Source organism: Tinamus guttatus, unplaced genomic scaffold, assembly GCF_059628265.1.
Source record: "Tinamus guttatus ecotype Peru unplaced genomic scaffold, ASM5962826v1 Tinamus_guttatus_pri_ptg000794l, whole genome shotgun sequence".
Classification (NCBI taxonomy): domain Eukaryota; kingdom Metazoa; phylum Chordata; class Aves; order Tinamiformes; family Tinamidae; genus Tinamus; species Tinamus guttatus.
Window position 1 is genome coordinate 260,388 of NW_028289328.1, and position 23,949 is coordinate 284,336.

Consider the following 23,949-nt stretch of genomic DNA (forward strand, 5'->3'; position numbering starts at 1 on the left):
TTAGGAAGTTTCCTTTTTCATCTACGTTAATTCAGAGGCTCACAAAACTGCAAGTGCATTCCCAGGAAACTGCAGACATTCCGAAAATGTACAAAAATGTAGTATAGTTAATAATTTTCCTAAGTGAAAGGGAGAAATAAGGTTCTACCTACCCTGAAGGATGAAGCCAAGTTAGCTACACCATCACTAACAACAGAACAAGTATACGGACAGGATGTATCAGGGCAGGAAGGAAGAGAAGGAGCAAGGGAGGGAGAGAGGAAGAAAAGTTTTATAATTAGGTGTCAATAGCCTAACAAAGATAGAATTGACTCACTCTTGAAGATGCAGAGTTAATTTCAACCTTGCTTGGAGTCTTAAAGGAGTAACACAAAGTTTTCAAAAAGACAGATTCTCAGGCATAAAGCAGAAACATAACCTTTAAGTACAGGACCCTTTAAAAAAGGGCAAGAGAGATAAATGTTATAAAAAGTCATGCATACCTCATCATAAATGCTCCCATTGATATCTGCACCATAAATTGGTGCCACAAATGTCAAGTTCTTCCAGTATTTACGCTCCAGATCTTCATAATCTATGTATCTTGGGGTGCAGTACCTGCAAAAGAAGTCGGCAACTGTTCAGCACGGTCTCAGCACCCACTTTCACAATGCACTGTTTCTGATTCTGCATACTGAATTCTTAACAGATAACTTTTATTTCAAATTCACTGAAATGCAACTATTAGTTGTACCGAATTCCTAGCTCTCTGGTTCACCATAGCACGTAACCTGCTACCTGGCACCCTCTGTGCCTGCAGCCTCTCCACACAACCTCTGCTCTGACCTCCAGCAGCTGCACAGTGTCTGCTGACAGCCCTCAGGATGAGGCCTTCCTCCGTGCTGCTCTTCTGCAAGAAAGAAGCACGTGGGAGAGACACTTCTCTGTTAACTGGCCAGTATCAGTTATTTTCCTCTCCAAATCCCACTCTGCAAAAACACAGAGGTAATTCCAGCACATGTTGCTCTGAAAACAATACAAACACAGCCATTCTGCCAAGCAGCAGCCCTGCTAAGCAAAGAACAAACAAATTCCCTCCCTACCTCCCCCACCTTGCTTTGAAGAAGCAGCATAATATTTCAAACAGCTGGTACCAAATCCCTCTCACTGCACAGGTTCTCCCCTCCTACAACAAAAACGGAACATCAAAGGAAAATTTTCTTTTCCCCTTTGCTTTTAGAGCAACCCAAGACAACTATGCTTCTATATATGTACACACTTTGGGAAGGTTACTCAAACCTCCCAGAAAGTCCTCATGGGAATACAGGAACGAAAACCCAGAAAAAAAGGCAGAAAGGCCATCCATGAATAGCTTTCACTTCAGGATCCATTTCTTTGGTCCAAACTTAGGTCTTTAGAAAGAAACCTTGCTCCTCCACCCTTGCAACTCTGAGCATTGGCAGTGCCAGCATGACTGTGTTTGAGCTACTAGGAAGAAAATCTAAACATAAAAGAACTAAGTAGACCAAATACATTTATACCATGCAGTAACACAGAAGAGAGATGAACATGTTAGCAAAAAATTGTTTTTTGTAGTTTTGCTGACCTAGGTAACAGCCTCTCCCCATTCCTCCTAATTTCTCTTTCTGCTTTGGAAAAACTTTCCTTCAAATTAAGATGAACTTTCTCTAGTTCATTATATTCAATTTTTTTTTTCCAAAATCCTTTAACCATCCAGAAATTATTTCCACTCAGTTTTGAGGAAATGTTAAAGAAGAAATTATTCTTTTTACTTAGTCCAAATGGACTGGGAAAGAATTTCTCCTATCACTTCCTTCTTCTTTAAATGTCCATTGACTTGAAGCTTTTTAGACTACTGCCCAACCCTTTGTAGCAATTTTTTCCCCTTCCTTACACACATGTTGTCTTAACCAGAACATGCAGATTCAGTAGAAGCAGTACTGCACTCTTGGGTTGCTTCAGAAGCCACCCGGTGTCCTAAAAAACGTGATCCATACCATCAAGTATCTCAGAATTATCTGACTATTGGCTATTCCAAATGAAAGCCAAAAGTATGGTGTTTTCCCACTGCTTAGAGAGAGCTAGCACTAGTGAGAAGTAAAAGGAAAAAAACAGCTTGCCAGAAACAAGTAAACACAGGTCTTTCTAAGCCCGAGTCCGTATATACACACTTGTCACTGTTGGCCAGCTGCCTGAACTCCTTCACCGTCATTGCCTTTTTCTGAATGTTGTACTGGGTGAAGAGTCCCGACTGACCGGTGACCATCTGCTGAATTGGGGCAGGAATCACCAGATCTTCAATATCATTATAATGCTTTCTTGGTTTCCACTCCTTCGGCGGGATAACCTAAAAATTCGGGAGAGGAAAAAACACGGCATGAACGCTGGACAAGCACTAGAAAACAGCTGTTAGCTGTTTTCTGTTTACTCTCCATAACTCACATGGTATATCTCTATCTAAATTAGTGTTATCTCCTAGTGGGACTATACTCATTTACTCAATACTAACATAATTTAAAGCTTATAAATAAAGAATAAAGCTATGTACAGGAAAGTATTAATCAGTTATAAACTCACATTTTATTTCAGTATCACAGAACTGCCCAGTTCCACACAAATTCCATAGCAGATGCATAGAGTCATCATTAAAGTCATTAGAAATGTCAAAGCCAGTTGTGCTCACAGCAGCTTTAACAAGCTGCATAATTTTGAGGTTTTTTTTAATGTACTGAACTGGTTGGGAAACAAAAATTCAGAATTTCATATATTTCTGCTCCTAAATTTTCTACTTTGAAATTGTGACAATTTTAAATAACAGCAACAGACACTTTTAATGAATGGAATTTTTCACTACGATTGTCTTGGAAACTTTTAAAGCAGAATACAACAAAAATCCAGGCTTGATTAACTTGCATCTTAGAGCTAGCCTTTACTCTACACTGGCTAAATTTTCTTCTAACAAAGACTTCAGGATTACATAAGACTTTGTATTGCATATTTTGTTTTTTAAGCAGCTCGGAGAAAGCAAAAAAAAATCTTTAAAATCATATCTTTTTAAAATCTATCTTTAAAATAATATTCTGACATTATTTGATATCTCTGTGAAAAAATCACAAATAGACCAAAGTGTAATGCTAATATACTTAATATTCTACACCTTGAAAGAGATCTGGCCAACGCCACTGATAGTCCGAAAGTGTATACAAAATCAAGTGTACATTAAAGCTAAAAAAAAAAAAGGTATCGGGTAGTAACATACTTCCACACCTAATATTTTTAGCTTTAAATGTAAATAGATTATTTTATTCCATTTCTACATAGATGAAATTCCTACTTTTCATTTTTTTTCTCCCCAGCTTCTGTGAGACTTCTGCTGAACAGGGCCCGCAGAGCAGGGTTCAGGATTTTAGAGAAAGAAGAATATCCAATCATCTTGTGATTCCTCTTATTTCTCTCACAGAAATGCTAAATTATGCACACCAGCAAAAAATACAAAATGTTGCTTTGGAAACAGAAAAACCATGCATTCAGAATACAGGCATAGAAATCAAATACATGTATAAAGATTTCCATTTTCATCATTATTAAGCATAAACTTGTAGGCTATGCTCAACTATATATGAATACAGAAAAATAAAACCCGCGTTCTTTTATTTAGCTCAAGGTCAGTGTGTTTTTAAGCAGTAAAGATATTTTCATGAATATTGGCTCCAAATACGCTCTTTCAGCTAACTGAAGCATACTTTTTATTGCTAGAATTAAAGTACTGTTATGGGAAGCCAATTGTAGGTGCTATTATGCTATTATTTTAAAATAAAATATTTTTTTTAAAAAGACTGCATGTTTTCCTCCAAAGACTGCATATTTTCTAACGAACAAAGTTCATGCCAAGGTATGGAAACATAAAAATGTCTTGCCCAAAGCAGAACATGGTTGGTCAGTATTAAGAGTTGAATTAAAAACTAGGTATTTGAGCATTTACCAAGAATCTGTCCCACAGAAGCCTCTTCACATTACTGTTATAAAAAAAAATAATAACACCTTCAAAGTCAGGAAAGTCAGGTACATCCCATTGAAGGAGCTTAAATTCATCAGTCAAGCTGTTCGGTGTTCAAATATAACAAAAGAAGGAAAGACCTAAGGGCAAGGTTTTGTAATTTTTCACATACACATCCTAAGTATATTAGCTTCACTGTGATATATGAATTTAGTTTTAGATGCAGGATGGCACAGTCAGACCATGCCCTCCTCCTTCTGCATTGGTGATCTCCCGTTGTACAGTTTACTCCACATGGAACTGGCTACTACTTGTATGTAGCTGCTGCTGTTCACAATATTCTGGAAGAGTTTTCCTCGTACTCGCCAACACCCATTTTCAGAGTCATGTTGCAAGATTCATTTTCTACTTGTCCATTTGACTGCAAATTCCTGTCACTCTTTTAGTCTGTATAAATGCAGTTTCGGAATCGCCAAAGGATTTCTTATTCAAGAAAAGAACAAAGTAACCAACAAGCGGGTCTTCATTTGTTGTGTTGCTTCCACCCACCTTCCCCTACTAAGCATGAAATTCTTTGTATTAATGAGACTGGAATACACTACGTATGCCTAGGACTCGTCCCGGGCTTTCAAAAGCCTATTGGCAATTTTCAGCCAGTTTGCTCCAAGGATGCTGTAGAGCATCATCTGCTCTGGAAGTGCTTTAATGTTACGCAGCTACTTATGAATCATTTGTTTCAGGCTTAGTATTAGTAATCTCACAAACTTTTAGTTTAACAGAAAGCCACAGCCTTCATGCCTTTCCTTTTAATGTTGTGGATTATTTTAGGGGTATCTTAGTGGTATTATAATAATTTCGAAACATAAGTCAAATTTGACTTAACTCAGTTGCAGTTTTGTTGTCCTCCCCCTGCTAAAACCCCCCACCTGCCCTTACCACAGATGCCCCATACATCCCCACTTTCCTGCCAGGCTAGGCTTTCCTCCCCATGTAGTTTTTGCAGATTTATCCTGTTTCAGCGTATGCATTCAGAGTCACCTTTTCCCCCACTGATAGTTTCCACATACTCACAGACATGTTTCCCTTCACTTTACAGCTCTCCAAGCTTTGACATACTTCCCTGGGCGTGCTTAGTTCATACACAGCACCTGCAAGCACACTGCATTTCTTTCCCCCCATGATTTGTATTCTCTAAATAACTCTCAGCGACATCTGCACAGGTAAGAGGTTTTTATCCCTGGCATTTCCACATCTAACATAAATTGTCTGGTAAACTGTATGCCTGCTCTGCTTATGGCTTGTCTTTAGTGGTTAAATGTTTCTGCATTTGCCTACAGCTCTTGCAGTGTTCCTCTATTCTCTTTTTTATATTTGTGCTTATGCAACTTTTAGTTCTAGACTTAATACGAATTAGTAAGTTCATTGTATACTACTTTTAAAATGATTTCAATCTTATCTTTATAGCCAACTTCCAAAACCCGGAAAATGTCCTCCCCTAAACAATACCATCTGGATAAGCTTGAAGTACAAATTATTGACTTTGTGATAAGGACCGCCTTACACTGTTTGTTTTGAATTAGTTAGTTCTTTGTGTGATTTATTTAAGCAAACCCAGCAAAAAGTTAGAACACAGTCCAATATAACGCAGAGACTTGATATCTTACAATCTGTCCACATGGCAGAGACAGCCAAGAGAGCTTTAACCTCCGTGCTGGTACCAAGCAGGGATAGGGTGGACAGACCCACACGACATCGGTACAGAGGTTGTTCCACATTTACAGCACAACCAGCACAAGTTGTGCTGCACACAACTTGTTCACAGCTCACGTAACTGAAGTGCTTCTGCCAGGCTTCATTATGCTCCCTTGCATCATGGACACTCTTCCAGGTGCTCTGCGAACTCTAAGCATCTGCCCTGCCTGCATTACCACAGGAATGTTTGTCTTCCTGGAACAACCACATTTCATATTTGAAGCAACCTGTACATGGAGAACAGCCTTCTCAAGCTGTTCTAAAATGTTATCCATGAGCTGGGAGGGAAAAACCTAGGTATTTAAATATATCCCTTTCATCCAAAGACCATTTTCCTCTCATAGTGAAGTTGCACCAGGGCTGTATGGCCTGAGAAGGAGGCACGCACACTCTCAATCTTATAGCCGTGGGGACATTCACTTCAAACAAGCCCAATTACACTATGCAAACACCACAAGACCCTGATTACACAGTAAAATCCTGTCCCTATCAAAGGCATTCACAGTTTTAGAGACTTTGGCAAGAACAATATGACACAGCAAGAGCTATAACAGCAGTAGCAATCTGTGTAAATCACATATTGGAGTAATGTGTAAGGTTCTGCTAATTTCTAGTTTCTCTTCATTATATACATACATATATATATTTGTACAATCTGAGACATGCTTGATAATGGACGGCAGATAAATATTCATCACTGAGGATGGGGTGCATCACCTTGTTAGGAGAGGAAATGGTTCTGATATATACTGGAGCACATTTACTTGTGCTCCAGTGTATATACATATAATTACATTATTAAATATCTATAATTTAAAAATTAACACAGATCAAAAAGTATTAGCTATGGATATGTATACTATATGTTATCCAAATCCTTTAAATGGTGATATTTCTGAAGTGCTTATACACGTACACTTCCCCACACTACTACTAAAATTACAGCATAACTGTATTGATATTTCTTTGATCCTTGCATTTCCATAGCAAATTCATGAATTGTATGTGATATACACGCAAAAGTTAAAGCCTACTTCGCATGAGACAGGCAGAGAGAGAGAGCAGCAACAAAGGGTCAGAAGATGAAGATGGCAGCAGGGAATATTACAGAAATGTGAAATGGCACAATAAAGGCAAGACTGATTTCACATCCTTTTCTTTCCAATTCTTTCCCATTCTTTCCCAATGTAACTATGTCAGTCCGCATCAGGGCAACCTCAGTTGTTCAGCAGAGCAGTCTGATGGTCAAAACTTCTGCCATTTTCTCCTAAATACTCACACTTGGAGCTTTAACTGCCAGATGACGGGAAAGAAAGAACTGAAAAACAGGTAAGGTTTTTTATCAGAAAATAACTGAAGTCATATTCATGGCTTGACAAAGTGCGTCTGAAGAATGTGTACCACCTTTCCATTATTCCAATATGATCGAATAACTTTCTTTTTCTTCACTTCCTACCGGCCAAAATTTTGCTATCAAGAACGTCAAGTCACTTCTCCAGGGACCCTATAGTTCATATACACAAATGGCCTAGTGCACTGGAGTCGATTCTAGACATATTTTAGGTCCACGGTTAACCTGGGAGCACTTAGCAGAATGTATCACGAAGTCACTGCACTGATTTCCCAGCTTTTTCAGTCCCGACAGATCAGAACAGAATGTTCATAAAATGACAGAGGAACAACTGAAGCTTTTATTTATTATGAATAGCTCTGTGAAAAAGAAACATAGGTCTGCATAGCTTTTTTAAGGATACAGTATCGTATCAGATAATGCATCTCCTGTGATATATTAAAAAAGTAAAAGAAACAACAGGTGTGCTTTTATCCATTTAAAGGCAAAAATATATATATATATATATAAAACTAATTTTTCAAATTAAGAAACTTCTTTTTTCCAATATGATCTGCCTAATGAAAAGGCTATAAAAGACAGAACCTGTGAAAAAAGGGCATCTCATAGTTATTCTTTTAATTAGTATTTCATTCCTTGTTTTCTCCAAAAGTGCTAAAAACAAATGTTGGTTCATATAAAACCCTCCTCATCTAGCCAGGGGGAAGCAAGGGACCAGCTGATGCACGCTTGTCTTTGTTCCATAGACAACATACCACAGAAAACAAGCCATGATCAATAAATACACAGTATAAGAAACTGAAGGAGCTGAATAAAGAAACTGAAATAGATGAAAACCAGTAACATTATAATGGACACTCATAAACAGTTTCCATTTATTTAACTAGATTGAATGAAATTGCATTGAACACTAGCATCAGTTCAAATAAAACTATTTAAACAGTATTTCTATAAAGTTAAGGATTTTTTTTATGTTACAATGCATGTGTACAATCCACAAAATAATAGTTTGAATCTCCTGCTCACGTAATTATCATTGGGGGAAATTTATTAAGCATCATAAGAATAGATGTCACAATGAACTCCCTGTGTTACTCTTACTGTATAAGACAAGCAGGATTCATTTTTTAGGCCCCCTTAAACAAATAGCTTCAATAATATACCCAAGTATATCAAAAGCTCTGTTTTTCCCATTTCCTGTTTTGTCTGCTATCTCATCTGTAGCCCCCATGTTTATAGAGAGGAGTTTGAAAATATGATCTATACTCATTCTATCCTCAGGAAACAAATAAAGAAACCACAAGGCTTTGAAAATATGAGAGGCTTCACTTTTGCTTTTTTCTATAGTAAGTATGGGGGGAAGGTGGATAAAAAGGAGTTGCAGTATTTGTTTCACCTCTCTCATTTTTTAAATGCCTTGCATATGCAATATTAGCTTGAAATCCTAACAAAGAAGACCTGTTCTCACTGACTACTTAAAATGATTCACCTGGAATCATGAGATGTGCACTGCATTGTTGGCTTTAGAAGTAACAAAATAGATCAAAGGCATAAATACTTATATGATGTTACACTAAATTAGATTGGACTCCTAAATATGACAATCACTTTCCATTAGGGAGTGAATACCTGCTCTAAGATCCTGAGCATATCAATAATTATAGGGTAATGCAATGGTTGCTGATGTGCCTTGATCTAATTAACAAAAAGGTGACACAATTACCAACAGAAAATAAATAATTTCCTTTCAATTTAAGGCAGAGGGGTACTAAATGCATCTCACTGAATGTAGAGGGATTGCATGTTTTATTAAAGTTAAGCACAGCCCTAAAGAGCTCTAAAAAATAAGTCAATCTCTGACAGATCAAGATCTTTTGATTTATACAATGAATTCTATCTTGTACTGCATTGCCAAAAACTATTTTAAGGCAGCATTACATTTTGCTGTTGCAAAGATGGAAGCAACTGAAGGTCAGAGAGAAAAGTATCCTCTACCTTCACTAGTTTACATGAAACATGAAATTCCTTCCTTAAAAGGAAAAACCAACCTCTATTTATTGGAAAATCATTGCAAAAATGCTGAATTCCAAAAATGTCAGTTTTGTGGTCAATATTAAAATATATATATATATATAAGAAAATCACTGTGAGGAACAAATTTGCTTCTGCACAGAAGACGCTTACCTTTGCAACTCCAGCCCTATGAGCACCTTGTGACTCCATGTATGCCAAGTATCTGTTGAACTCCCTGAATTCCTCCATTGAGGGCCTGAAAGTCATAATTTTGCAGCTTGGATTTGGAGGACTGTCTGAGATGACAGCAGCCATTGTGGTTCACTTTCAGCGCTGCTTAAAGAAAGTAAAACACGTATAAGAGAATAATCTTTTGTTAAATTATTTATGAGATTGAACGTGTGTTTTCAAACATGAATAAAGCTTTCGCAAACCTCTGCCCATGCTGGTATAAAAGACACAAAATGTTTACTTTTACTTCCTACTCCCTTAAGATTATTCAACCCTTACCCAGAATGAACAGCATCACAAGCAACAGTTACATAGTCCGGTCTATATCTCTTCATTTTTATGGCACATTTTCTACAGCTAGCCTTCGATATCACACTAGTACCTCCCTGTGGTGATCCATCTGCACAGTGCTGTCATTTCTGTCTAGATAGTTACACTATGCAGGCCTAAACTGGAGAAACAAAGCTGCACTTTTAATAAAATATCACTTTCCATTTTACACATGGGAAAACTAGATTACACCTCAGGGTTTCTCCAGTTGCACTGGAGGAAAAAAGTTGCAAAGGAAAAAAAAAAATCTACACCTGAATTTCTTAACTGTCATGCTAGCACGTTTAACCATAGTACTGTATCATCCTTTATTCTTTAAAACCTCATCAACAGAAACAAAGCACACGACAGAGGAGCAGAAAGATGTGTTCTCCCTTACTTCCATTACGGTGGGGAAAATCATTAAAAAACAGCAAAATGGCATATCCATTTCACACCAAGGTATGGTAGTCACGAGAGACCTGAACTTTAGGCCACTGAGGCACACATTTGAGCTTCAGGAGTTTTTGCAATTTCTAACTACACGTCACCAAGTGTCTACAAGGACTGGCAATGAATTTACAGAGAACTCTTCCTTACCTTACAGAAAAGCCTATCACAAAATACAAGTAACCCAATTTTAACCAGTTTTTCAGTAATTTTGCTCTTCTGAGCAAAATTTCTCCATGTGCAAAACGCCACACCCTGTAACCTTAAATTCTGGTTGCCTGTCATTGTATTAGCCTTTTCACCACAGATTCATGTCTCTTCTAGCTTGGTTTTGTATGAATGTCTGCACAGGAAAGCTGTATGTAGGGCATTCCTTTGTGTCCCTCTCAGCTTCACTCTCCTGCTAGTAATCCAAGAGCTGGACTTTTCATATTTTTATTTATCTATCTTTTCTATCTTTATTATTCCTCATATTTTATTCACCCAACACATCATGAGGAACATTCAAGGCATGAGCATACAAACACATAACAACATTCTCCTTTTTAGGCATGGCCCTCACAAGAGCCATGGAGCAGTCTGGCCTAGAACTCGTTTTTTAAACAGATTATTTTCTCCCAAAGGTTCAGGTGAACCCACATGGCTAACGCAGCCTATGACTTTGCGGGAGACGGCGGTAGCAGATGGCAGAATGGATACAGCACTGGCACACAGCCCTGTCAGGTCTCATTTTTCTAAGACTTTCTAATGTGGTTCCTGTTACCCCCTGTATCAGAAGCGCACGCCCTTCCAGAACACGGCTAGGACATCCCTCCAGGATGACCCCGCACGTCAAGTCCAACTTATCAAGGCACCAACCAGCTCAGGAGGGTCTGCAAGGCCTCAGGGCAGGAATGAGGCCGCCCCTTCGCCCGCGAGCTCTGCCCGTGCCCAGGAGTCCCCACATGAAGAGTCAGCACAAGAGCAACGGCTCCTGTTTGGTCCACGTGCAGACCAGGCCCCTGCCCCACAGCGGAACCAGGAGCAAGGGCTGAATCCTTATCCCAATCATGTGAGCTCACACTGAGGTGTATTAGAAGGTGGTTAATATATATACAAACATAACTTACATGACTTTCTTTTTATAAGCAGTTGCTGAATTAACAGAGAATTTCACATCTTCGTGATTGTATAGGGAGGCATATTTAGAGTGATTTTAAAGGAGATTTTGAAATGATAGCCCAATTGCTATCTGTAACATACTCCATGTTTCTTTTTTTTTTCCCCTCCATACACATCGGAATTATTCACATATATTCCAAAGATGCAGTATTGCTGCACAGGGTGCAGTAAACTTAGAAGTTTCCACTTTCCCAACATGCAACACTGCAAACAACTGTACTGATGGGCCTGTGTTATTTAGAGTACTGCCTAACAGACAACTTAGTCCAGAACGGCTAAACTGAGGATCATGATATAAGAAAGGAAATACAGAGCAGTGCTAATATATGGAGGAAGAGACCTGGCTGCAGTAAAGTATGTCTGATGCTCATGTTCAGTATACAAGGCTTCTCAGATCTTAGTACAACATAAAGGACTAGTTCAGTAGGTAAGCATTTCTTCAAAAGCCCATTTCAAAAAACAAACAAAATTATGTATGGCAAGGTATAAATTGCCCTTACAGGCTGTTATTGCCACCTGCTGCCAAGAGATACTGCCAGATGCAAAGTTCCTGGATCTCACAATTGCTTATGGTCTTTGCAGAGGTAACTTTTCTCCTGCAGCCAGAGACACAGGAGGATGTGCTTGCCCCCTTCAAAGCTGCAGCAGGGGAGACCTCAAGCCACAGTCCTTATCTCAAGCACACGGCTAATCACCTCACTAATCACCCCACGGTCATTTCCCCTTCTCTCTGCATGGATAGAGGAGCCATGCAGTTTTCCCTCTCCTCACACCCCGTTGGTGCAGTGGTTCGGTGGTCAGGGAGGAGCCACACGCGTTTTGGTGCTGTCACAGCTGGACGCGAGCACATTGCACCAGCCACGACGTGGGTCTGTGTGCTGAGCTCCCGCACTTGCACGAGGGTCTGCCGCAACACTCACACCAGGGGAAAAGCCCTCGGACAGCTGAGTCTTAGTGGCAGCTAAGAGATCGCTCCCAAACCCACCGCTGGTCCCCATGCGCACCCGGAAAGGCCACGCTTGGAGAATCCTTGGTAGCAATTTTCGCAGGACATATGAAGGGAGCACGATACCCACCACATAGCAACAGCACGAAGAGGAAGCCACCAGCTGGTATTTGGCATTTCTGCAGCCCAGATGCAGCTTTTTTTTACCTCATTCAACACAGTTCAGACGTAGATATAGGCCTTGACAGTATGGCTGTTCAGTCATAACACTCCAGCTTCCTCCTCTCTCCTGCTCCCAAAGTCATTCAAACTTCCTCCAGACCTTAGCTCCTGCAAAATCTATTGGCTAATTTCAACCAAAGCATAATGAATTCTTGATTAGAGGGAAAAAAAAAAAAACAGCAGAGGAAGGTCTTGCAAATATATGCAACTGTCTTGCCTGAAATTTACTCCTACGACTGCAAGCGTGATGTGGACACAGCACACTGGACAGAAAGCGTCCCTTTCCTACAGGAGGTTTTCCTTGCTTTACAAAAATGAATCTTTCACCTGGCTTTGACTGAATTTGTAACTTTAAATTGTGGGAAATAAGCTGGGTAATTCAGTAAACAAAACACCGGCTGTTAAAAAATTTTGCCTCGGATATGGGGTGTGGGTTTGGTAGTTTTTTTGTTTATTTGATTGCTTTTTTCCCTTTACTTCCCAAAAGCCTATTAAGGTAAACAGACCCTTAGGGTAAGCACTGGGAGGATGACTACTCAGGCTCAGTGTTCAGAACTAGTATCAGAGAAGATCCAAATCAATCTCATGACAGAGGCACCTCTGCAACACCCAATCACCAGTCTCCTGTCATTCCAAATAAAGTTAAATAAATAAATAAATAAATAAAAATAAGTAACTGTGGACTGTGCCTCTAAGAAACTCAGACCAGATCCATACAGAAGAAAGCAAATAAAGATCCTTTGTGTGATCTAAAAGGAACTAAGAATGCAAAAGACTATGGGGCAGCATAGAAAGGATTAAGTCTAAAGACACTGAGTTTCCGAGAGAAGCAATTGTGCTCTACAGTCTAGGCTAGGAAGCTGCTTGCAGCAGGTCTTAGTGATCTAGATCTCGTGATCTAGTGATTCAGATCATAAATGATCACCTTAATGATCTAGTAAAATTACTACATCCATTTCTCCTTGTCAAATAAAGAAGAGCTATCAGATAGCAAGAATCAGAGAGAAAACCGAAAAAGACAAACGACTGCCGGGCTTTTTCCTCAAGTCACTGAAGCAACACTGCATGCCACTTGCATGCCATGAAAAATGGAACAGCTGAACTAATTTCTCCTCTTCTCCATCCCTTCCCTTCTTCTCCCAAGTTCCATGCAGGTTTAATGCAGTTATTCCTAAATTCCTACAGACTCAGTCATCCTTATTTACCCCTCTGTGTTCGCCTCACCCCTCACCCCAGCTGAGAGGATCAGCAACCCGTGAGGAAAAGGCTAAAGATAAGGATTTGGGTGTTTTAACAAAACCAGGACAATTTCATATTGCATCTCATAACAGGGGCATGAATTCCTTATTACCACACATAAGTCGAAAGCACTTAATCATGAATCCTTTGAAGCTGTACTTCCTAACTAGGAAAAAAGCCCATCAGGCAAGGACAGGCCATCACAAACACGCAACAGGCAGCACTAGCAGGGCCAGGGCCGACCCCCTGAGCGAGGGCAGCCCTGGGTGCCCCTTTGCCTCCTGCCACAGCAGAGACTTCACCTCCTACAAAGGACAGCCACGGTTTAAACAACATGATTATTTACTCCTGCTGTATTTACCTGCACTCTATCTTATCATCTCCTTGTCCCTCCTCCTGCACTATCTCTTTTCCAGAATACAATTCTGTCTGCCGCATTAGAAACACTGAAGTTCCTCACCTAAGTTTCGTTTTTCTTCTGAAATCACCACATTGTCTACAGAGCAGGGGAGTAAAACTGACTGGTAATTTTAATGCTGATGTTCACTACTTTGCCCAAAGTAGCTGATATACTCATAGAATGGATATGATTTTCTGCAACTCAGGAGATGACGTAAGAATTTGCAAGTGCTTGCAATCTGCCTTCTGACTTCCCCTGATCATTACGGTTTATCATTAACAAGCAATTAGGCTCCTTCTCCTGCAACAGATTCTGCAGCTCACGGGGTAAAAGGCCTGTTTCCACCGAGCAGGATTTGCGCCACAGCGGCTGCTCTGGGCACCTCCAGCACCAGCTCCCTGCCCATCTCCGCACACCTTAGGAACTCCAGCAGCTACTTCCCACTCAGCCGCTTCCCGGGCTCTTTTTGGCACATGTTAACAATCTGCGCTCCAGGGCCAGATTGCCTCCACCACATCTCTATTTATCCATCCTCAGCTTCCAAGTTTTTACAGAGATTTCATCTCATGAGAAAGCACTACAAAGCCAAAGAAGAATTTTTTTTTTCTCTGCCAGATGACTGACTTTTACAGAACATCTTCAACCTGCTAATGTTAATTGGAATAGAAGAGAGGGGCAACATCTGGTATTTTTCACCGGCCTTCCTTCTCGCTATGTTTTCTTGATCCTCAGCAATATATCCCTACTTCTAAAACGCGCAATTCTCACATTTTCAGGACTCATGAATGATGGTTTGGCTTCAAAATTTCACAAGGACCACTTGTCTACAAATGCTACTCTACTCAGAACACTCAGAAAATATATAAATGCAATCAATTTAATGAAACCACTGCTCAACATGAACTCACAAAACAGATTCTGCAAAACATGTGGCTCTAATCCAGAATATTGTAACAGGGAAGAAGCAATAGTACTCATTTTGCCTGTGTTGAAGTTGCAGCACTAGTACATTGTATTGCTTTCTAATACAAAAAGTCCAACAAAGAATAAATTGTGTTTTTAATATATGTAGAGTGGGAATTGGCAATGATTTATAACTCAATAAAACAGTAAGATGTTTCTACTGGGACAGCTCAGAAATACAAACATAAGTCATACAGTTCCTAAAGTGAAAAGGCTACTAAGAGACAGCCTTTTTCTCTAATATTACCTAATATATTTTCCTAATACTAGATACTTACTTTTTACTGATCTCACTTTCAAATATTTGTCATCGTTCTTTCAAATCAAGTATTACAAATAGTTCAGTCTTTAATCAAACCTAAACATAAAGAGTTTTATTCTTATAAATATATATATTTATCAAAACTCTAGGAATAAACCCCAGATATTTCTATGGGGTCATGATAGATAACAAAAACCATTTAAATTTTTTCAGTGAGAAATCTTCCACTATGTACTGTAACTCTTCTTACGTCATCTTCAATTTTACATATATCAGACTCAATTGTTTCTTAAATTCATTTTTATTTCTATTTCCTTTAAAGTCTCATTTGCAAACTTTTATGCTTTTTCCCCAATTCTAACTTAAGTTTTCAATTAGTTACAATAAAAATATTTTATCCAATTCAAAACAGATTCATTAGAAATTTTAGCAAGTTACAAATGAATACTCAGGTGAGAGTATAAACTTTGAAAGTCAAACAAAACCTAACTCATCACAGCAACCTCTTTATCATGAAAGAACATATTTTTTTACTCTCTTAAAAACACTAAAGGTTCCTTTAAACAGGGTCAAGGAGTTAGAGCTCATTGATGCTCCTAGCTCTTTGCAGCTGTTATCTTCCAGTGGCGTTTTAACCACACTGAGGAATGAAGCAGTTCTATCTGCACACCTATAACTTGATGAATTTTGACTTTGATGACTTTAGGACTTGGCCAAACTCCACAAAGTCCTTTCCAAAGGGCCTGCTCTGTGTCCCGCCAAGCCCAGAAAGGCAACAGGCGCAAACCCAGGATGCCGGGCGCGCTCTGAGCACTCCGTCCTCGCGGGATAACCCCCCATCTCCTGGAGCTTTCCCACCAAGCACGGTGGGATGGGCCTGCCCTGGCCCATGGCACAAGGCACACACGGTTTCATTTTGCATTCACTTCAGGTTCCATTCCCACCAAGCCATGAACTGCCTGCACGGGGCAGCAAGTCCAGCCCGGGGTCCCCTTGCAGGACCCCGCACCCGCCAGCACCAAGGAGGAGGTAACCTCGCATAGGGACCTCCCTATGGCCCTGTGTCAGGGCACTCCCGTCTGCACCAGGGCACTTCCATCCACACTGGAGCACTCACATCCCACACTGGGACATTCCCGTCCCTTACTGGGGCGCTCCCCCGACACTGCAGAACTTCCTCCCACCCTGGGGTGCTCCCTGGCGCACTGCGGTGCTCCCGCCCGTAGCGCTGGGGTCCTGCCCATATTGGGGCACCTTCTCCCAAACTGGGGCACTTCTTCCCAACTTGGGGCACCTTTTCCCGAACTGGGGCACTTTTCCCCAATGTGGGGCACTTTCTCCCAAACGGGGGTGCCTCCCCTCCTGTACTGGCATGCTCCCCCTCATGCTGAGACACCCCCCTCCCACACTGGGGTGCCCCCTCCCAAACTTAGCCACTTTCATCCAAACTGGGGACCCCCTCCCCATAATGAGGCGCCCCCCTCCCCCACCCAGCCCACTTTGCCCCGCCCCCCTCACGCCCCGCCCCCCCGCGCGCCCCGCCTACCCGGGCAGCAGGGGGTTAACGCGGCCGCAGGCAGAGGAGGGCGGGGGGCGCAGGGGGAGGGTCGCGCCGCGCTCCGCTCCGGCCCCGCGCCCCTCCTCCCCCTCGCCTCCCGCTCTCCTCTCTCGCTTCTCGCTCCGCTTCCTCGTTTTGTTCTTTTTGTCTCTTTGGGGTTTGTTTTTTGCCCTCTGCCCCCGCCCCCCTCCGTCTCCCTCTCTGGGACTCCTAGTTCCGTGCGCGGATGACAGCTGCCGGCTGCGCATGCGCGCGGCCCGCACGCGCGCGGGCAGCGCGCCGGGGCCGCCCCGCGGAGCACGTGACCGGGAGCGGGGCGGCAGGGGGAGGGCAGTCACGTGCCCGCTCCCGGCGGCGCCGCTTCCGGGTGCGGGGGGGGCGGGCGCCCCGCCGCTCGCGGGGAAGGAGCGTCGCCCTCCGCAAGGGCGGGGCGTGACGTCACGCGGCGGTCACGTGGCCACGGCGCCGCTCCCGGCCGGGCCCCTGCGCTTGCCCATGTGGGCGGGCGGAGGCGGGGCCGCAGCCGGCCCGGCGGCCAATGAGGGGCGCGAGCGGGGAGCGCGGCCGTTAGGAGCGTTAACGGTCGCCGCGGAGAGCCGCCGTTCCGCGCGGGTGGGTGACGCGACCCGTCCCGGCATCCTGTCCCAGTCTGGCTGGGTGCAGCGGCGGGCGGCCGTAGTGGCGCAGCTCGCTCTGGAGCAGCCTTCTCTTGGTCTCTGCGGTTGCGCGCGCGCTGCCAAGACCCCTTCAGAGCTGCCTGCTCCCGAAGGGCCAGCCGAGCGAGCCTGGAAGCGCCGTGGCGCCCAACGGGAAACCTGTGAACAAAACACACGTCGCAAGGTAGCGAGCAAAGCTGGCTGTCCACCTCCGTAGTGCCTCAAATCAACAGGCAACTCCGAAAGAGTTTTGCCCCCTCCCCCCGCAAAACGGTACCTCCGTTAGTGCAAGTCCAAGGGTTTTCACCAGCTTATCCTCATTTCCTTAATCAACACATTCACCCTAGCAATCTGTGCTGCTTGTTGTGTTTGTTTCTAGATCTTTAATGCCACTTTTATCCTTACATGCCAAGAGTTTGCGGAGCCTTGTCATGCTATGTGTGTACTATGATTTTAGTTTCTGAAGTGCTACACCACAGAGTAATTTTGATCGTTCAGGATACTGCTAAAATAAATCAGTCTTTATTAACTGTTTTATACTGTTATTTAAATTTCTTATCAGTCCATACATTGTAGATGCAAGGCACTGTGTGTGTTACAGAAAGTACTGAAAAATCACCAAAATAGAGACAGTAAGCTCTATTTAGATATGCATCTTACAACATATCTTTTTTAACAAGAGAAGTCTTAGTTTAGATTTATTTTTATTATTACCCATTTACCCAAGACTTTTACAGTACCAATCATTAGTAATGGAATTACTATCAGAACCTAAAAAGTAGAGGGATTAAGAAAAAAAAAACATGTCTAGCATGACTTCATTAGCAAAATTACTTTTTTTTTCCTCATTTGGCTTAAGTACCACACCACCAGTGATAATACAGTGTGCCCAGTATATTTATCTTCAGTCTTTAAGACATTTGTGTGGTCTTTAATTCTATGGCAGCAATATTTCCAGTAATGACTACAATTAATTTCTACTCTCCTCATCTGCCTGAGGAAGAGAATATCATTTCACTGAATATTAGGGGTTGGAGAAATAGAGGAGGTAATTTGCCTCCCTTTGCTTTCATTTTCCTTTGCAGTAAGAAAGAAGAAAATGGTAATTTAATGGGTTTTTTTCCAAGAGAAAACAATGCAGTTGAATACAGTTTTCACTTTTTTTTTTTCCCCCTGTCACCAATTCTGATTAAAAAGCTCAAAAGATTGATCAGTCTGACTGACATAGTGGCTATTTTTAAATAATATCTCTTAAGCCTCAGAGCTGGATATTTGTTGAAAGCACAGCAGTGACATGAGCTGTTTCGTACCCTCTTCAGGGCTTACGTGGCTGCAGGGGGTTACAGTGTTGTCTGAGCGTGCGTGTGCTGCACCGCTAGCTGCACTTTTAAGTGATGGCCTGAGGAAACGGGTGCTTCTCTAGCCCTTTAGCCATCTGATGCATACAAAGACATGAGTTCCTGGGTTGACTCTGAAATATAAGTAAATAGAGTACAAATACTATGCATGCTACCTGGAAAGATATTCCAGGCACTCAGGATAAAAATAAAATAAGCAACTTTTCTGCTGCATGTTATTTTCAGTTCTTCTTTAACCCCCATTGTTTGAGCTGGGCTAGAAGTTACTCCTGATCAAGTAGGAGAGGTCTGTTTAGTAAGTTACAAACTTGTCCTATTAAAAAAAAAAAAAAAAAACCTAGATACTAACCCGGATACTTAATGAAACCAACAGGGGTTGGACTGGATGATCTCTGGAGGTTCCTTCCAACCTTAACCATTCTGTGATTCTGTGAACAGCATGGAACCACGGGATAATTTGGTCAGGAAGGGACCCTTGAAGGACTTCCAGTCCAGCCCCATGTCAGAGTAGCTGTGGCTGGATAGCTTGCTGGAGGCCTTGTCCAGCCTAGCTTTGAGTGTCTCTGAGGACTGACAATCCGCAGCTTTTCTAGGCCCCGCTTCAGAGTTCATATTGGTATCATGATGATTTTTCTTCCTTAGTCTCATTTGAATTTCCTGGAGCACAGTTTACATCTGTTGATCTTGTACTACCACTGGGCATTTCCATGGAGAGCCTCACTCCATCCTCCCTGCACCCCCCTTCACACAGGGACGGACAGCAACAAGATCACTCCAAAGTTTTCTCTTCTGGAGGCTGAACACAAATCCAGCTTCCTCAGTTGCTCCTCATACGTTTGTCCTCCAGTCCTCAATAATCTTGCATCCCACTGGATTCATTCTAGCATCTGTCTTGTACTGGCAGCCTCAGACTGGACTCACTATGATCTTACATCCAAGTTGACTCAAGTTGGGTATTTTTCCTCCTGAATGTAGGGCAGCTCTGTACGGGGTACCGATAATGCCCGTAAGTCTTCCAGACCTGTAGGCAGTTTGCTGAACGTGTCAGCCGCAGCTCGGCTGCTGTGAGCAGGAAGGTCTCCGGGAAAGCTCCCCGCGGTGCTGCCTCAGCGCAGGAGATGGCAGCACACTCCGGGAAGCCGGCACGCAGCACCGAGACCTCGGCCAGTACTGCCGTGCAGGTGGTGCAGCTTGTTAGGGTTTCCAATTTGGGACACTGAGCTGCAAATCAGGACGTGAATACTGGCTGCTCGAATGTAACCCCGACTGAAACTTTCTGTAAACTTTATTTTTGGTGAACAATTTAACTCAGCAGCTTTATATAATAAAGTTAGTAGGCTGTGTAGGATAGAATTGTTTTCTAAATTATGTATTTTTTGTCAATTCTACATTTATGTCATCTCTATCTGATAAACAATGTCAGCAATATGTAAACATATATCTCTTATAAGCGTTCCACAAATTCATTAATTCCATAGCCGTTTAACATAGTTCAGTGACATCAAGATGAATTTAGACTGAAAATGAGACACATATCTTCAGCAGTAGAAATAGGGAGTTAATTTACCACAGAGATCAGTAGCCTCTTTCCCTTAAAAACTTTAGATCCAGATCAAAAGTATTTTGAATGCTCCAACTCGGAAATTTTACTGGCTTGATACTGGTAGCTAGTTTATATTAAATGTAGAGGGTGCTTTATTGTATTTAACAGTGATTGCTCTTGTGGTACAGCTTACTTATGGAGTCGGTGTTCCTTCCAGCAAGTAGCTACATTCTCCAAGCAAAGTGCCTGATTAAACAGAAGCTGTGCATGGGGGTTAAAGGATGTCCGTGACCATGGCGGAAAGAGCACCCTGCAAGTTGTCCTCAGTGCCAAGTCTTGCGAGCCCAAGTTCTGGCTCCACAGTCAGCTCGTGTCTTTTGCCGAGTAGGAGTTGATGGTAGAGAGGAAGAGCTGCCACTGCCATCTCAAGCATCGCAAGTACCTAACAGCAAAAGTTAAATTGCATCGCAGTGTTTGTGATAACTAGCTTTCTCCTTACCTGCTTGTCATGTTGTTAGTGGTATAAAAACCTTGGTGCTGTCTGTCCTTGGCAGACAGATGGTCAAGAATCTTGATTCTACTGTAGCACAATAGGGATGAAGGATTAAAGATACCCAATTAGGTCATCTTGTCTCCCCTTTGTCAGTAAAATTATGTTCCTTCCACTACAGTGAGTGAATTGTCTGACCTAGTTTTAATAGCATTCTAGCCAAAATTTTCACAATATCATATGCTTATTTTCTCAGCTGAACCCATGTGACTTCCATCATCTTCTACAGGCATGAAGACAAAGAACAGGGTAATAACAAGGTTGAAAATGAATATTCAAAACAAGGAAGAAATTTGATTTTTTTTCTTTCCTTACATTTTAAATTAAAAAAAAAGGGGGGGGGAGGGGGAACTCATCCAGAAATGGTCCAAATAGCCGATCATTGAGTACTTCACCCAGTTATGCACTATCACTTTTGTTTATTTGATACCAATATCTGCTGAAATGCATGAAAATAAAGTCTGCTAAACCATAAGTCGGGTGCAAGCTCACGGCCGTCTTCACTATACCTGGCACTTCCTGGTAGCTAATAAATGTCTTAGAGGCATCGAAGTTTTTTCATAGCTATGTTAGGAAAGGGACAGCAACGTGTGGTGTGCTCAACAGGGGAAAACCCACAGGAGAAGGTTCTTAGTGCTTTGATGGGATCAAGAGAGGCAGGGTTGCCCTGCGTCTGCTGATTTTGACCCCCTATTGCATTGCTTGCCCGGAAACTGAAACACCAAAAATTCCATAGGAACTTAAGGAAAAATTTCTTAACAGTGAGGGTGACAGAGCACTGGAACAGGCTGCCCAGAGAGGTTGTGGAGTCTCCTTCTCTGGAGATCTTCAAAACCCGCTTGGACGCAGTCCTGTGCCACGTGCTCTAGGTGACCCTGCGTGTGCAGGGGGTTTGGACTAGATGATCTCTAGAGGTCCCTTTCAACCTTAAGCATTCTATGATTCTATGATTCTATTTCGTTACACGGAGAATACGTGTTTCATTGCAGGGCACAGTAGGTGGCAGCCTTTGTCTTCTGTTTGTTTTCTTCTCTAGCTGTTAATGAGTCTTTTTGCATGCTAGGAACAGTTGATCTGCTCAAGCTGGAAGGGCAGAAAGCCAGGAGAGCTGAGCTGTTCCCATAATCTATTTGCTTGTACCAAAACCATGAATTAAACCTCTGTTAACTGTTCACAAGACACCGAGGCTTTGGCAAACATGAACCTGCAAACAAGTGGCACATAACCCTTACCAACCCTTCTTGCTGTGGTCTGATTTAAGAGCTGAAGTGACAGAAATTAATCCATTTACAAAGCCCCTAGTCTAAAAACACAAACTCATTTTACGCTTTTTAATTGGTCAGGTGAATGGGAGGGGTTGTGGGAGGGAAAGTGGTTTTAGCTTGGACAAGAAAGGCAGAAGAGCTGAGAGAGAGAAAGAGAGAGAGAGAAAGAGAAGGCTGAGAAGAAACACCAGCCAATAATTAGATGAGTACTGAGAACAGAATCGACAGAAATCATGATTTAGTAGTAGTTAGAATTCATATGAAATGGAAAAATGATCTTAAATTTGTAGCCTTAAAAGTCAAATGCTTTGAAAAATAGCAAAATGTTTTGAGAATTAACACAATGCAATAGAGTACTGAAATATATTGAATTAATTTGATTTTCATACTCCATACTTTTATAGCTTTGTTTTTAATTTAATATTCCTTGCAAGCATCTTTACAAGGATCGCATATTTCAATTTACTTTTTTCTAGTATTTCTAATGGAATTCAAAGCACTGATACTGCTACATCTCTCAGTAAGCAATATGAATTCAGAAACCTTGCGCATGTAGGAAGCATACTAACTAAGCAACCCTAGAAAATGGTCTTTGGTGTGTCTTGACACAGTTGTTCATCCCATTAACACTGGTATGATAATAGCATCAGTGATGCGTATAGCATAACAGTACCTGAGCAGGAAGTCCAGAAAATCATACTGATTTCATGCAACACTTAACTGAGTATATTTACCTCATTCTTTCTATCTCTAAAACAGTGAAGAATAGCGTCTGTTATATCAGAAACAAGGATAATGACAACAGAGTTTATATCAATAATGCATACATGGTATTATCCTCATCTTGGTACATTTTTGCTTTATTATAAACACACACAAAAAAACGTGTTTTGTTAAACAGAAAAACTTGAAGTCTGCAAAGGATTAACTATCAGATGCAGGCTGATGTTTATAAATTACAAGTTATATGAGGAAACGCAAGTAGTAAGCAGGTGCGCTGAGAATACTGCTTTTAACACAAGTATTTGTACTCTCCTAAAGATTCATCATTCTCTGTTCTGACATCAGTATAAAAGCTGATTTTTAATGACTTTATTTTTGTGTTTCTACACATCCATTTCATACTTTTTATTGCTTTACTCTTCCTTCCCACACACTAGTTGCTGATAAGTAATTATGAACCATCATGAGCCTACCCAGAAATGACATGGAACAAGTTTCTTCACTGCCAATAGGCTTTGTTTTTAGCCAGTGCAGTGATGGGATATGTATGCTAATTATACTAATTTGCTGAATGCTGATTTGAGAGTCTATATACACATAATAAGTATCAGAAATAGTTTCTAGAGGGTTAAACAAGAAGTATCCACAGAGCTGGGTTCCTGAGCTTAATAATATGTATTTTTCAGGATAACACTTTTTTTTATATTGAATGGAAATACTTGCTAAATATTGCAAAACAGCAAATCCTTGATTCTTTTCTGACTTGTTTTTAAAGACATGCAGGAACTTTTAATACCTCTCCAGGGTAATGATGACATTTTAAGAGACAATAGTCCAAGGTTTTGTTACCTGAATGACATCAGTGACAGCTCCAATACGGAGGTCATCCAAGGAAAGATAAGCAAGGGTCAGAAGTTCCACAAAAATGAAAGTCTTTCGTCACCCTAATTCTCTTGCATTATTCCCTTCTCACTCGTATGTGAAAAATCTGACAGAGTAC

At 41.5% G+C, this 23,949-nt stretch overlaps 1 protein-coding gene across 1 annotated transcript in view; it reads right to left on the reverse strand.

Annotated features, from left to right (window-relative positions):
- The window catches only part of KDM4C (lysine demethylase 4C), a 236,854-nt gene extending 219,968 nt beyond the window's left edge, over positions 1-16,886 (reverse strand). Inside the window, exons 1-4 of the mRNA XM_088537506.1 lie at positions 16,843-16,886; positions 9,285-9,446; positions 2,172-2,347; positions 483-597 (exon numbers count right to left, since the gene is read on the reverse strand). Of these exons, the coding sequence (XP_088393632.1) occupies positions 483-597; positions 2,172-2,347; positions 9,285-9,428 (435 nt within the window). The 5' untranslated portion in view covers positions 9,429-9,446; positions 16,843-16,886. The remainder of the gene's footprint in view (positions 1-482; positions 598-2,171; positions 2,348-9,284; positions 9,447-16,842) is intronic.
- Between the last annotated feature and the right edge of the window lie 7,063 nt (positions 16,887-23,949).